This window comes from Choloepus didactylus, chromosome 21, assembly GCF_015220235.1.
Source record: "Choloepus didactylus isolate mChoDid1 chromosome 21, mChoDid1.pri, whole genome shotgun sequence".
Classification (NCBI taxonomy): Eukaryota; Metazoa; Chordata; class Mammalia; order Pilosa; family Megalonychidae; genus Choloepus; species Choloepus didactylus.
Window position 1 is genome coordinate 16,370,013 of NC_051327.1, and position 13,020 is coordinate 16,383,032.

A 13,020-nucleotide genomic window follows, 5' to 3' on the forward strand; every position below is an offset into this window, starting at 1 on the left:
GCGGCGCCTCGGGGACACCGGCTCGGCCCCGGCTCCGCGCCGCCGCGGCCTGGGGAGGGAGCGGAGGGCCGGCCGAGGCGGGGCCAGCGGGCTGCGGCGCGGGGGGAGGGGCGGGGGCGGGCGAGCGGCGGGAACGGCCCTGCGCGGCCCCGCCCCCTCCCTGGCGGCGGCCCCTCCCCTTCTCGGCGGCCGGGCGGGGGGCGCCGGGAGCATGCGCGCCCCGCCCTCCTCCCGCCCCTCCTTTTCTTCTTTCATTCATCTTTCCCTGACCCGCCCCTCCGTGCAGGGCGCCGCGGGGTGCAGACGCGTCAAAGGAAGACGGCGGCTTCGCAGTGCTGCGTGCGCTGCTGGAGGGATCGAGGGGGCTGTAGAAGCCCAGAGCAGGGGCCTCGGTTACCTCGCGGCGCATCTGACCCATCAGCGAACCCCTCGGCTCTGTGTCAACATATATCCAGAATTCCGTCCCCTCGCCCCACCTCGCTGGGCTCGCCGGGAGTGGAGTGCAGCAGCCTCTCCAGGCCTCCCCCCCACCCCCGTTACCCCTCTGAGCCTGCCCCTCAGCAGCAGAGCCAGCCCTTGCCCACGTGGGTCAAAGAGGGACGTTCCTGGCTTCCAAATGCAAAGTCCTTACCTGGGCCTAGGCCCTATGGACCTGGCTGCTGGCTGTTTCTTTGCCCTTCTTTCTCCTTGCTCTCTTGCTCTGGTTAACCACGGTGGGTGGGCCTCCCCACTATTCCTAAGCAACTTCCTAAGCATGTATGTGTCAGGAGGTCAGGTGTGCTCCATATTCCTTGTCACTCTCCTGACCTTATCTCTTCTTACCGCTGATTTACCTGGCATTCGATTGAATTGTTTATCCGCTGGATTCCTTTCCTGCGCTGCTGTAGCAAATTACTACAAACTTGGTAGCTTGAAGCAATGGAAATTTATTCTCTCACATTTCCAGAGACCAGAAATCCAAAAGCAGGATCACTGGGTCAAAATTCAGGTGTGGGCAGGCCCACACTCCCTCCGGAGGCTCCAGGGGCGACTGGCTGCCAGCTTTCCTTGGCTTGTGGCTGCATCACCCAGTATCTGTCTCCGTCTTCACCCAGCCTTCCCTTCCACTTCTCTTATAAACGTCACTTGGGATGATACTTAGGACCCATCCTGATAATCCAGGATGATTTCCTCGTCTCAGGGTCCTTAACCTGCAAAGTAAGGTCATATTTACAGGTTCCAGGGATTAGGCCCTGATATCTTTGGGGTCCATTACTGGCTGTCTACGAGACTGAATGACTAATGAAAGCCTATCCTCAGGGAGTTTAAGTGCTGGTGGGGGGTGGGGGGCCAGACAATAAACAAAGGGAGAATACACCTTGGCCCATGGTGATGGGAGCTGTTACGGGTTGAAACATGACCCCCACCAAGACATGTTCAAGTCCTGTCACTGGGTCCTGTGGAATGTGAACCTATTTGTAAATAGGATCTTTGAAGGTGTAATTAGTTAAGATGAAGCCAAACTGAATCAGGGTGGGCCGAATCCAATATGACTGGAGTCCTTATGAGCAGAGGAGATTGGACATGGTCAGGAGGAGACAGACACAGACAGACAGCCGTGTGACAGAGGCAGAGATCAAGCCACCACGAGCATGCTACAGCCTGCAGAGAAAGCAGGGCCTGCTGATACCTTGATTTGGGACTTCCAGCCTCCAAACTGTGAGGCAGTAAATTCCTGTTTTTCAAGCCAACTGGTCCATGGTATTTGTCATAGCACCCTGGCAAACGAAGACAGGTGCACTGGAGGAAGAGAAGGTAGGGACAAGCAAGGGGCTACGGGAGTAGGGGCAGAGGGTGCAGTTTGCAATCTAAAAAGGGAAAGGCCCTCTGAGAAGGTGATGTTTGGGCTAAGACGTGGAGGCAGTGAGGGAGCCGGCTACAGTGATACCTGGGACCGAGGAGGCAGCAGGTGTGGAGTGGGGTGATCTGCTGCATTTGAGGACAAGTCAGAGGGCCAGAGTGGCTGCAAGGCGTGGTTGAGGGTCAAGTAGCAGGATGTGAGGTCAGAGCGGCTGGTCCCACTGAGGTAGAGCTTCCTGGGCCATCGAAAGGCCCCTGGGTTTGGCACTGAGGGAGCTGGGAGCCACTGCGGGATTTTGAGCAGATGTGTGACCTGAGCTGACTTATGTTTTAAAAAGGTTGATTTGGCTGCTGCCTAGAGAGAAGGGTGAAGGCAGCCAGGGCAGAATCAGGGAGCCTGGTTAAAACATTGTTTTAGTAATCCAGACAGGAGGTGCTGGTAGCCTGGATCAGGGCGTGGCCTGGAGGAGGTGAGACACGGTAGGATCTGGGTATCTTAGGAAGGTAGTGCTGCAGGATTTGCTGTGAGGAGTGACACAGAGACCCAGAGATGGTTCTGAAGTTGCTGGTCTGAACCTCAGGAAAAGGGCAGCTGCCAGTTACCAAGATGGTGGAGGCAGGGAGGGGCCTCCATGCTAAGCAGGGGAAGCTACGAGACTTTGGGGGAGAAGTTAGAAATTGGCTATTGGATGATGTGCCAGTTTGAATGCATTATATCCCCCCAAACACCATTATCTTTGATGTAATCTTATGTGGGCAGACCTATCAGTGTTAATTAGATTGTAATTCTTTGAGTGTTTCCATGGAGATGCGCCCTACCCAACTGTGGGTGATGACTCTGGATAATTTCCATGGAGGCGTTGGCCCTCTCATTCAGGGCGGGTCTGAATTAAATTACTGGAGCACTATATAAGATCAGACAGAAGGAGCAAGCTGCTCCAGCCAAGAGGGACACTTTGAAGAAAGCACAGGAGCTGCATATGAGAGACAGTTTGAAGACGGCCATTGAAGGCAGACTCTTGCTCCAGAGAAGCTGAGAGAGGACAAATATCCCAAGTGCAACTAAGAGTGACATTTTTGAGGGAACTGCAGCCTAGAGAGGAACATCCTGGGAGAAAGCCATTTTGAAAGCGAAACCAGAACTCTGGAGCGGGCACCAGCCACGTGCTTTCCCAGCTAACGCAGGTTTTCCGGACACTATTGGCCATCCTCCAGTGAAGGTACGCGATTGTTGATGCATTACCTTGGAGACTTTATGGCCTTAAGACTGTAACTGTAAGCAAATAAACCCCCTTTTATAAAAACCAATCCATTTCTGGTGTTTTGCTTTCTGGCAGCATTAGCAAACTAGAACAGACGGGGATATCTGGCATTCAGGAGAGAGGACCCTGCTGGAGGTGTCAATTTGGAATCGCCGATGTATACGTGGGATTTAAAACTGTGAACGATGAGAAACTGAGACAGTGAGGCCCAGGGCTGAATGCTGGGCTGCCAACTTCTGGAGGCCAGGGAGATGAATAAATGAATGAATTGGGGAATGAATGAATGAATCTCCTTGGCCGCCACTCTTCGGCAGCCTTGGGGGTCCCTCACTGCACTGTCAGAGCTGCCCCCTCCTGGGTCTCTCTGAGCCCCCCACCTCAGTGCTTCCGATCCAGCGCCCACACTTCCTCAGCTCGGCTCCCTCTCACCACGCACCTCTGGCTGCCCTGCCCTCTGAGTCTTCACACCGGCTACTGCTTTTGCCTAAAAGGCCCTGCCCTCCTCCCTCCTTTATTCTGTGCCTGGTAAGTTGCTTTTTGTCCTTTATTATACTCTGGGAAGTGCTCCCTGACCATTACCCCCACCCCCTTTCTCTTTCCAGCCCCAGCTCCTCCCGGCACTGTTCTGGTGTGCAGATGTGCAGAAACACCAGTTTGCACGTGTAAGCTCATCTGCACGCCCGACAAACAGCATCCCCCCCTCTTAGCCCCTGGCTCCGGGTGCACACATGGGTGGCAGGACCCACTGTCAGGAAGATGGATGCAGACATGAGGCCACACAGGCCCTGGAAGCAGGCCTGGTTGTTTGGGGAGGGAATTCCAGGGTCCATTGCTGGGATTGTGGTCTGGAAGGGGGTAGGTGGGCTCCAGGTGGGCACGTCCCAGTAGGCCATGGATTTCTCCTCTCGTGGGGCTGGGGGTGAGCCATGGGGGTGGGGTAGGGACTGTGGGGCAGTGGGGCTGGGGCTGGGCTGTGGGGATGGGCTCTCTTGCCTGCATCTAAGGTGTCATTGAATGTCTCAGTGCCACCCACAGGGTGTCATTTGTTGAGCTTTATATTGAACGAAGCAGTTCCTTACACAAGGCCATACGTGAGAGGGGGGTCTTCCCTAGTGGGAATGTTTCAGAGGGAAATCAGCTCCTTGCTGGGGCTTTTCTTCTGAGGTTTTTTGGGTGGCCTCTTTTGCTCCCCAGGGGCTGGGCCATTCTCCCCTCTACCTGGCTCTGTCCTGGTTTTGGACAGGAGGGTCTGTTTCGTTTCTTCCACTGCTCTGTCTACACCGTCCAAGTCCAGAGGCCAGGTGGGTGGGTGAGTCCACCTCCGTAGAGGAGACGTGCTCGAGCCCAGGGCCTGGGCGCACCTGTGGGGCTGGCCTGGGCGCACCTGTGGGACTGGCCCGGGCACACCTGTGGGGCTGGCCTGGGCCCCTGCTTCCTCTTCCACAGGGCTTTTATTAAGGACAAGCCAAACTGAGGAAGGATCAATATGGCAGAAGGCAGCAGCAGGTAAGCTGCCTCCCAGACTCACCTGTGTGGCAGAGGCCCCCCCACGCCCAGCCCTGGTCCTGGGGAGTTGAAGGGATGTGGAGGAGCACAAAGGAGGCCAGAACACAGTTCCTTTAAAAGGTTTTCATTTATTATTCTTTTCAGGGCAGTTAATTCTCTTTTCTTATTAAAAAAAAAATGTGTTTCATCCAGAGTTATACCAAAGTGATTAAAATGAACTTTCTACTGGGGATACAGCTCCCCCGATCAGAAAAAAAAATTTTTTTTCAATGATCCATAAAAATAAAATCAAAGAGAACATCAACAATCAAAAACAATCCCCAAATATCCAGGACAAAAAATAAAATATTTATTGATCTATCACAGCGAGACACAAAGAGATGGGCGGGGCGGGCTGGGAAATGTTCTGAAGTACAATGGCTGGAGGGGGGAATGGGGGATACAGTACTGCGTGTGGGGGAAACTGAGGCTGGGAGGAGATTCCTGCTGCCCCGGCCGACACAGCCCCTCACACCCTCGACTCCATTGGACCCCTTTATGGGGGGGTGAGTGGGGGGTGGGGGGGGGGGGGGAGGGGCAGGGCAGAGGCTGCCATGACAAGTCAACCAGGTGGATGGTGGGGGTGTCCAGCCAGCTAGTGGTGCCAGACGGCAAACTGGGGACAAGGACGGATGGTTGGACGGTTGGGCGGACGGATTCCACAAGAGCAAGGGGGCTATTCCCAATGGGGGGGGGGTCTCTTGACCCAAAGGTGCCCCAAATGTGGGGAACAGCAATTGTTGCGGGAGAGGGGGCCGGGGGGGGGGGACAATGGAGGGTGTGACTGAATCCAGCTGAAGGCTTAAGGTGCTTGGATGTCAACTGGACCACAGCCAAGGGTGGGTCCTGGTGGGCAGGGGGCAGTGGGCCTGCCCAGGAAGTGTCCGCACCATCTTCAGAGGAGCCCCAGGGAGGGGGTTCCCCGAGGGGCTGCCCTTCCCTCCTCCCTCCCCCCCCCAGGAAAATGAGAGCACCAGCATGTAGCACCAAGTTCCCCTGGAGATGGAGATGGAGAGTGTATGGAGGGGGAGCTCCTGGGTGGGAAGGGGGTGGGGGGTAGGGGGCTGAGCCTACCCACCCCTTGCCTCTGAAGTGGGGGGCCTCCCGGGGACCACTTGGCCACCCTTCTCCTGTTTCCTTGCCCTGTGGATTGCCAAGGCCGCCCGGCCTGCCCCGGCCCCTCTGGGGGCAGCGACTTAGGAGGGGATGTTGGGGGGTGGGGGTGGGTCACGAAGGGTTTACATTCTCCACCAAGCAGTAGCACCAACGTTGATGAGGTCGCAATTCAGGGATCCCAGGAATCTCACTTTCTCTTCCGGCCACAGGCTTTCCCCAGGCAGGCCCCAGCTGGGGGAGAGGGGTGAGGGAGGTGTATTCAACAGTCAGTTGGAGAAGGGGGGGGGGGCTCAGCTGCTATTTGAGCCCCTGCCCGCTCACCAAGCTGTTCTCACACACACATCACCATGGAGGACAGAGGCTCCAACAAGCCACAGGAAGCCAGGCCAGGACCCCAGGCCAAACTTGGACCCATTTAATTGCACAAACTTGAGGAAACAGGCTCAGAGTGGGTAAAGGACCGTGTCTGTGAGCATGGGGGCAGGTTGGGGAAGGACCAGGCATGGGCAAGGTCTCTAGATTCTGAGTCTACTCTGTCTGGGACGCCTTTTACCGAGTGGCTCAGAGCTGCCCCCGTCACAGGAGATGGGGCTGCAGGGGGCCTGGCTGACTTTGGGTAGGAATGAACGCCCTCCTAGGAAATGGAGAGGTCCATACATGTGAGAGGGCATCAGGTGAGGACACTGAGGCCCAGAGGGAGAGCCTTACTCGTCCATATTGTTAGTGGCTGAGCTGGGACTCAAACCCAGACGTCTGCCCCTCCAGGGAAGAGTCTGACTGGCGAGTCTTGTTTCACTCAGTTATCAACTCGTGGCAGGAAAAGGCGCCTCGGTCTCCTAGCGGAGCCGGCTGGTCCCAGATGTGGCTCGTTACTGCCACCTGGTGGCAGCATGCAGGCGAATAGGGCAGGGACAGGCAGGGGCAAAACCCTTCTCTCTCTCAGGCTCATCTGGGGTGTTTTGAAAGCACCAAGTGAAGCCAAATGGGGAGCCAGGCACCCTGGAAAGGGTCACTCTGGTCTGGCCTCTGCCCCTCCTCTGGGTAGTAGGAAGCAGGGCGGGATGAGGGGGCTCGGCAGGACTGAGTAACCACTGGGGGGTGCAGCTGTGGCTTTTTCAGGACTCCTCTGGGCCTTGCTGGGAGGGGTCTTGGGGTGTGTGTGTGTGTGTCAGAAGCTGCCCCCCACCCTCTCCAGAGGCCTGTCTGCACCTTTGAGCTAGGTGGTGGCTCAGCCCTCTCTGCCTGGCCCCCGGCCCCTGGGGTCCCCCTGGCCACCCCCTACCATTTTCCTGCCTCTAAGGCTCCCTGTCTCGTCCATTCCCACCCTCTTTCCCGGCCCCTCGGATTCCTCCCTTGTCATCCCTCCTCTTTCTCACGGACCCCCTGCAGGTGGGGTGTGGGCAGCAGGGGAAGGGCCTTGGGGAGGGCCCCCCAGGCTTGGCCCAGGCTCTGAACATCAGTGCTGGAGGTAGAAGAAGGGATGGGTGGGCAGTACCCCACTCCCCCGTCCCCCCAGTCTCCGAATCCATCTCAGGCCTCCCCTCTCCCACGTGTCCTTCTTGTCTTGGCTGCCCCCTCCCTCCCCTGCTCTACTCACGTTGGAATCCCAGGGCTCCCAGGGCCCCTCCGTAGGGTTTTCCTGTGGGGGGAAGGAAGGGCGGGCATTGGGGAGGGGGCCTCTCCCAGCACCCCAGCGTCTCCCCACCACCACCAAGTCTGGGCACCCGATTCCTGCTCCCGCACCCTGTGCCCTGAGCATCGGCTTCTCTGACCGCCCCGCGGGCCCTGGCCCTGCTCTTTCCCGGCTTGCACAGCTTACTTCCTTTTCGGGGCCGTGTTCATCTCTCCATTTAGACCCCACCTCGTCCCGGGTCTAGTCAAGTGCCAGGCTGCAAGCCCCAGGAATGGGGATCCTGGGCCCCCTTTCTGCCCCTGCAGTTCCCCTGGGGGCTTTCTCGAGCCCCCTCACTGGAGAGAAGCAGTCTAGGGGGGGCCACAGTCACTCACACCCCTCCCTCAGCTGGCCTCTACCCCTCCCCACCCCCCAGTGCAAGGAACCCAGGCCCTGCCCGGAACAGGCCCCACCAGGCACTAAGCTGCCTTCATTTTCTTTCCTCGTTTTCTTTTTGCCCCAAACTGGATTAACTGGGCTCACTTTGGTGGAAATTCAAGGCCCTGGGGATTCTTGCTGCAGACTCACCGCCAACTCCCAGGGCCCCGGCTCTGCCACCTGCAAGGCAAGGAGAGGAGCTGGGAGCTGGCACCTTTTGGGGAGCCCTCATGCTCTGGGCCCAGGCTGGGACCTCAGTAGCCTGGCAGATTAGAGGGACCAAGTGGAGGTCATGGGGGCCAGTGAGGAAAGAGGGAAGGCCCTGGGAGAGCTCAGGGTCCCTTTCGGAATCTGAGGTTGGGGGGTCCTCCACGGGAACGGGCCTGGCCCCTCCGTGCAGGAGATGAAGCCGCGGAGGGCAAGAGCCTGGCAGAATCCCCAGGACAGGGTCCAGCAGGCAGCGGGCCTGGGGGTACCTGGGAAAATGGGTGACAGTCCGAAGCCAGGTCTTGCTGCCACTCCTGCAGGAGAAATTTGAGGTTGGCAGAGGGGCAGGCCCTGCTCCAGCCACATCACCAACCGCCTGCAGCAAGCAGCACTGGCGTCCCCAAGCCTCTCTGCCCAGGACCGCCTCCGCCCTCCTCAGAGCAGCTCTCAGCCAGCCCGTCCCCGCCCGGCAGCCGGACACAGTGCCCCGATGCCTCAGCTCTGCAGCCTGCGGTCTGGGGCCTGTGGTGGTCTCCCCAACCCCTGGCCAGGATGTTTGCTTTCCTGGGGTGCCCTCTCTACCCTCTCTCTGGGTTCCTGTGCTAGACTCAGGTTCCAGGGTCCCCGACTGCTAGCCAGACAGCCTTCCTCTGGGACTGGGGTGGCACTGAGGATTTCACAGCAGAGGCGGCCCCTACTTCCAACTGGGAATTGCCCATCGGGTCCCCCAAGACCAGCAGCACCTGAGAAGATGGCGGATGGGGGGGGTCAGGAGCAGACCCTATTTAAGGGGCCCTGAGCATCCCCTCTGGGTTCTAGGGTCAGGGACACCCTTGACAGACTTTCAGGGGTGCCGTGAGCAGGCTGAGCAGAGGGTGGGGTGGGAGTGAGGAAGGAGTGGGGTGGGGGGTGACCAGCAGCAGTGAGGCCCAGGCAGGGGAGGGTGTCAGGTAGCTACTCACCATATTTGGCTGCTTTAGCAGCTGCAGCTGGGGACACACCTGGGGAGATGGGGAGCAAATGAGGGCTCAGGAACGCCCTGTGCACCCCAGAGTTGTGCCTGCACCCTGATCTACCCACTCACGTACCCGTCTGCCCACTGACTCATCCTTCCCCCAATCCCTCCATCCCTCCTTCATCCCGACTCGCCAGAGTCTTTCCTAAGCTCCCATGGTGTGCCCGTCTTGTGGGGAGCACAGGGAGAGACCTCCAGGCTGGTTCAGGTGGGGGAAGACAACAGTCACCCAAGAATGAGTGAAAATCAACACGAGGCTCGTCAGGATGGCGGAGACTGTGGGAAAGTCATTTCCCTCCAAGCTTTGGTCTTCTCCTTCGGAAAATGGGCATGACCATCGTCATCCCAATGAGCTCCCACTTGAAGTGGTCAGGTGGGTTGAAAGAGGGAGAGGAAGAGGGTTGGGGGCCCCTAGCTGCACGAGGCTGCCCTTGGTCCTGCTGGTGACGGGGCACACTCGAGGGCCGGCTCAAGACCCGCTCTGGGGCTGCAGGGGCTGGGAGAAGAGGACGGGGCCGAGAGGACGGCTTCAGCAAAGGAAGGGCAAGGACCTGACTCCCAGGGGTGTAAATCTCTCTGGCAATGTGGGACATGACTCCCCGGGGGTGAGCCTGGGCCCGGCATCGAGGGATTGAGAAAATCTTCTCTACCGAAAGGGGGAAGAGAAATGAAACAAAATAAAGTTTCGGTGGCTGAGAGATTTCAAAGGGAGACAAGAGGATATTCTGAAGGTTATTCTTATGCATTATATAGATATCCCTTTTTAGTTTTTAGTGTATTGGAATAGCTAGAAGAAAATACCTGAAACTGTTGAACTGCAACCCAGTAGCCTTGATTCTTGAAGACAATTGTATAACTATCTAGCTTACAATGTATGACTGTGTGATTGTGAAAACCTTGTGGCTCCCACTCCCTTTATCCAGTGTCTGGACAGATGAGTAGAAAAATGAGGACAAAAAGTAAATGAATAATACAGAGGGACAGGGGGATGGGATGTTTTGGGTCTTTTTTTTCACTTTAACTTTTAATTCTTTTTCTTCTTATTTTTTTTTGCAGTAATGAAAATGCTCAAAAATTAATTATGGTGATGAATGCACAACTATATAAAGGAACTGTGAATAACTGAATGTACATACACTTGGGATGATTATATGGTATGTGAACATACCTCAATAAAATTGAATTTTAAAAAAAGGTAGGGCAAGGATGCAGACAGACAGACAGACACACACACACCACGCACTCACTGACTCCAGAGTGGTCTCTCACCTGCAAAGGCCCCAATACCTGGGACGGCTCCCAGTCCCCCCACTCCGAGCCCTCCGGGTACCCCAAGGCCTGCGGAGAGAGCTGTGCGTTAAACCAGCGCTGGTAGGAGCAGGGGGCCCGGAAAGCGCTGTCTGCGGAGGGCCTGGAGGCCCCGACACAGGCCCGGGACAGGCCTCGGAGGGCAGCGGTGGGGCTGGGAGGTGAACAGGGCCCTGGGGAGACGGGCGCCCCGAGAGTCAGGGTCACAGGGGTTCTGGGGACAGGCCAGGGGGACAGAGAATATGTGCTCCGTGGACATGGTCAGAAACAAGGGCTCACCGTACTGCGCGGCTTTGGCTGCAGCTTTGGCAGCGGCCGCAGCGGCCGCGGGTCCTACCCCTGGGGACAAAGAGGGAGCTCAGGGGGAGACTCTCCGTGGGTCAGGCCCCCTCCCCACCCAGCCCATCTGGGGTTTCAGCTCACTGCTCACCGCACCTGGGACACCTACTCCTCCAAGGGCCCCGGGGACTCCTGCTCCTGTGAAGAGGGGATGGAAAGGTCAGACCCCCACTGCTGGAGGATGGGGTCTCCCTGCCCCAGGGAAAGCAGGCAGGCAGACTTGGGGCAGAGGCCACGTGACCCGGTGGAAGGAGCAGCGGGCAGGAAGTCCATTCTGAGGCCCCAGGGTCTGTGTCCTTGTTCTGCCCTTCCCAACTGAACAGGGGTCCTCTCAGACCTCGGACTTCTCGTCTGTAACACAGGCCCGAAGGACGTGCCTTCTCCCAGGCCGAGTGCTGGGAGGCCCAGGGGGAGGAATGGTGGTGACTGTCAGCTGCCAGGATGGGACGTAGGTTCTGACGGCCCTGGGTTCGAATCCTGTTTTCTCCACTCTACAGGGAGACCTCTCTGAACCCTAGTTTCCCCATCTCTGTAAGGGGATGCTGATTCTTACTTGGGTCACTTTACAGCTGTTTGGAGAGTGAAAGGATGCACCATCTGTGGTCTTAGGCTGTAAGTTCTGAATCATTGCCCTGAGCTGCTATTGACAGCTAACCCTCTAGCATGCTCTGTGCCAGGCGCTTCTAAGTATTTACATTCGTTAGCCTATCTATTTATTTATTGTAACTGGAAAGGGAGGTGCTATTATAAATCCCCATTTTACAGATGAGCAGATTGAGGCATAGCAGAGGTTTTGCAACATGCTCAAAATCACGTGGGCAGGAAGTGGATTGAACCCAGGCGGCCTGGCTCCTGGGTAGGTCTCTCTGGCCCAGGCCAACAGCAAGCAGGAGAGGGGCCTTGGGTTTCCGTGACCCACTGGGGCCAGCAGGGGCTGAGGAAATGGGATTTTCCGAGGTGGAAGCTGGCCCCAAGTGGCCTGCCTGGCTGGGGCCCAATGGTGGGCAGGGGCCCCGGCTGGCCCCCAGGAGGCCGGGAATGCTGGGCCCACAGACAGTGTGGGGTGGCCAGGCTGGGCTGCCAGAGAAGACGGGCTCTGGGCTTTGTGGTGGTCAGAAGTGCCAACTGGAGGGGCAAGCATGTCTGCCATGTCCTCGGGGACCGTGGAGGGGGTGCACATGCTGAGTGGGAGGCAGGAAAGGGGGGTCCTGGATGCCAGGATGAGGCTGATTCCGAGCTGGAGTGACAGTGATGTGTGTGGGTGGGGGGTGGGGGGGGGAGGGCAAAGGCCACATCCTCACATCCCCACATCCCCAGCAGGCCCGGCCCCTCCCTGGACCCCTGGGTCCTGTGAAACTGTCAGGGCCAGAGGGGCCTTAGGGACCACTCTCCATGGTTCTCACTGAGGTGGAACCGCCCCGCAGGGCGTGCGGGCGTCACTTTTGGTTGTGGCGATGGCTGCAGGCAGGTCTGGCAGGGGCCAGGTGTACTCAACCTTCACACACGTGTCACTGCCTTTTTCCATCCTGCCCATCCCAACCCAGTGCTGCAGGCGCGGGGCCCTGGCGCTGGTTGGGATGAGAGTGGGAGTCGGGGTCCAGGTGCTGGCAGGGAGGGTGGGCAGCAAGGGAGCCGTGGCGGGGCGTGGGGAGGGATGGTGGGTGCACTCACCAAATTTGGCTGCTTTGGCTGCGGCCAGGGGACCAGGTACTGAGAAAAAAGGAGAAGAGGGGAGTGGTCAGCAGCTGAGCTCTGTGCCTGGGAGTTCTGCCTCCTCCAGGGAGCCCTCCCTGACTTCCTCAGGAATCTATTGCTCTCACATAGCCCTGAAGCCGCGGCTCCCAGGCCGGGAGCTCACTCTGCCGGAGCACAGAACTCCCAGTATCTAACTGGGCCCCTGCTCGTCTAGTCTGGGGGTGCTTAAGGGCTGAACTATGCCTCCCCCTTCCATCCCTCCCCCTCATCTCCTCCAGGCCAGTGTGGCCTGCTTGGGGTGGACACAGAGGGGCTCAGTAACCACAAATAAAGAGCTGGAGCTCCTAGTGGCCCTCTTGCCCACAGAACACTGCTTACCCACTCCATGCCCACTAACACCAGGGATCTCCGTCTTCCTTCTCTGGGGGGTTGGGCCTTTTCTCTGGAGCACTGTCACTCACACACACACACACACACACACACACACACACATACACCCAGCCAGAAGGAGGAAGCAGTGCCCCATTGCCTGGCCTGCTTCCCATCTGTTACCCCAGTTGTCTCTGACTGCCCAGGTGGACCTCCTGGGGGATGGACTAGTTGCTATGCAGCCCTGAGTGGTGGGCTGAATTGGTGGGAAAGGA

General features: G+C 57.9%; 1 protein-coding gene across 5 annotated transcripts in view; it reads right to left on the reverse strand.

Annotated features, from left to right (window-relative positions):
- Positions 1–4,719: 4,719 nt before the first annotated feature.
- ELN (elastin) overlaps positions 4,720–13,020 on the reverse strand; it is a 33,729-nt gene continuing 25,428 nt past the window's right edge. For all 5 annotated transcript variants that reach the window (XM_037814544.1, XM_037814541.1, XM_037814546.1 and 2 more), the window contains 9 exons: positions 12,353–12,391; positions 10,778–10,819; positions 10,622–10,681; positions 10,304–10,372; positions 8,982–9,020; positions 8,289–8,333; positions 7,963–7,992; positions 7,360–7,401; positions 4,720–5,993 (listed from right to left, as the gene is read on the reverse strand). In XM_037814544.1, coding sequence (XP_037670472.1) covers positions 5,950–5,993; positions 7,360–7,401; positions 7,963–7,992; positions 8,289–8,333; positions 8,982–9,020; positions 10,304–10,372; positions 10,622–10,681; positions 10,778–10,819; positions 12,353–12,391 — 410 coding nt within the window. In that variant the 3' untranslated portion in view covers positions 4,720–5,949. The remainder of the gene's footprint in view (positions 5,994–7,359; positions 7,402–7,962; positions 7,993–8,288; positions 8,334–8,981; positions 9,021–10,303; positions 10,373–10,621; positions 10,682–10,777; positions 10,820–12,352; positions 12,392–13,020) is intronic.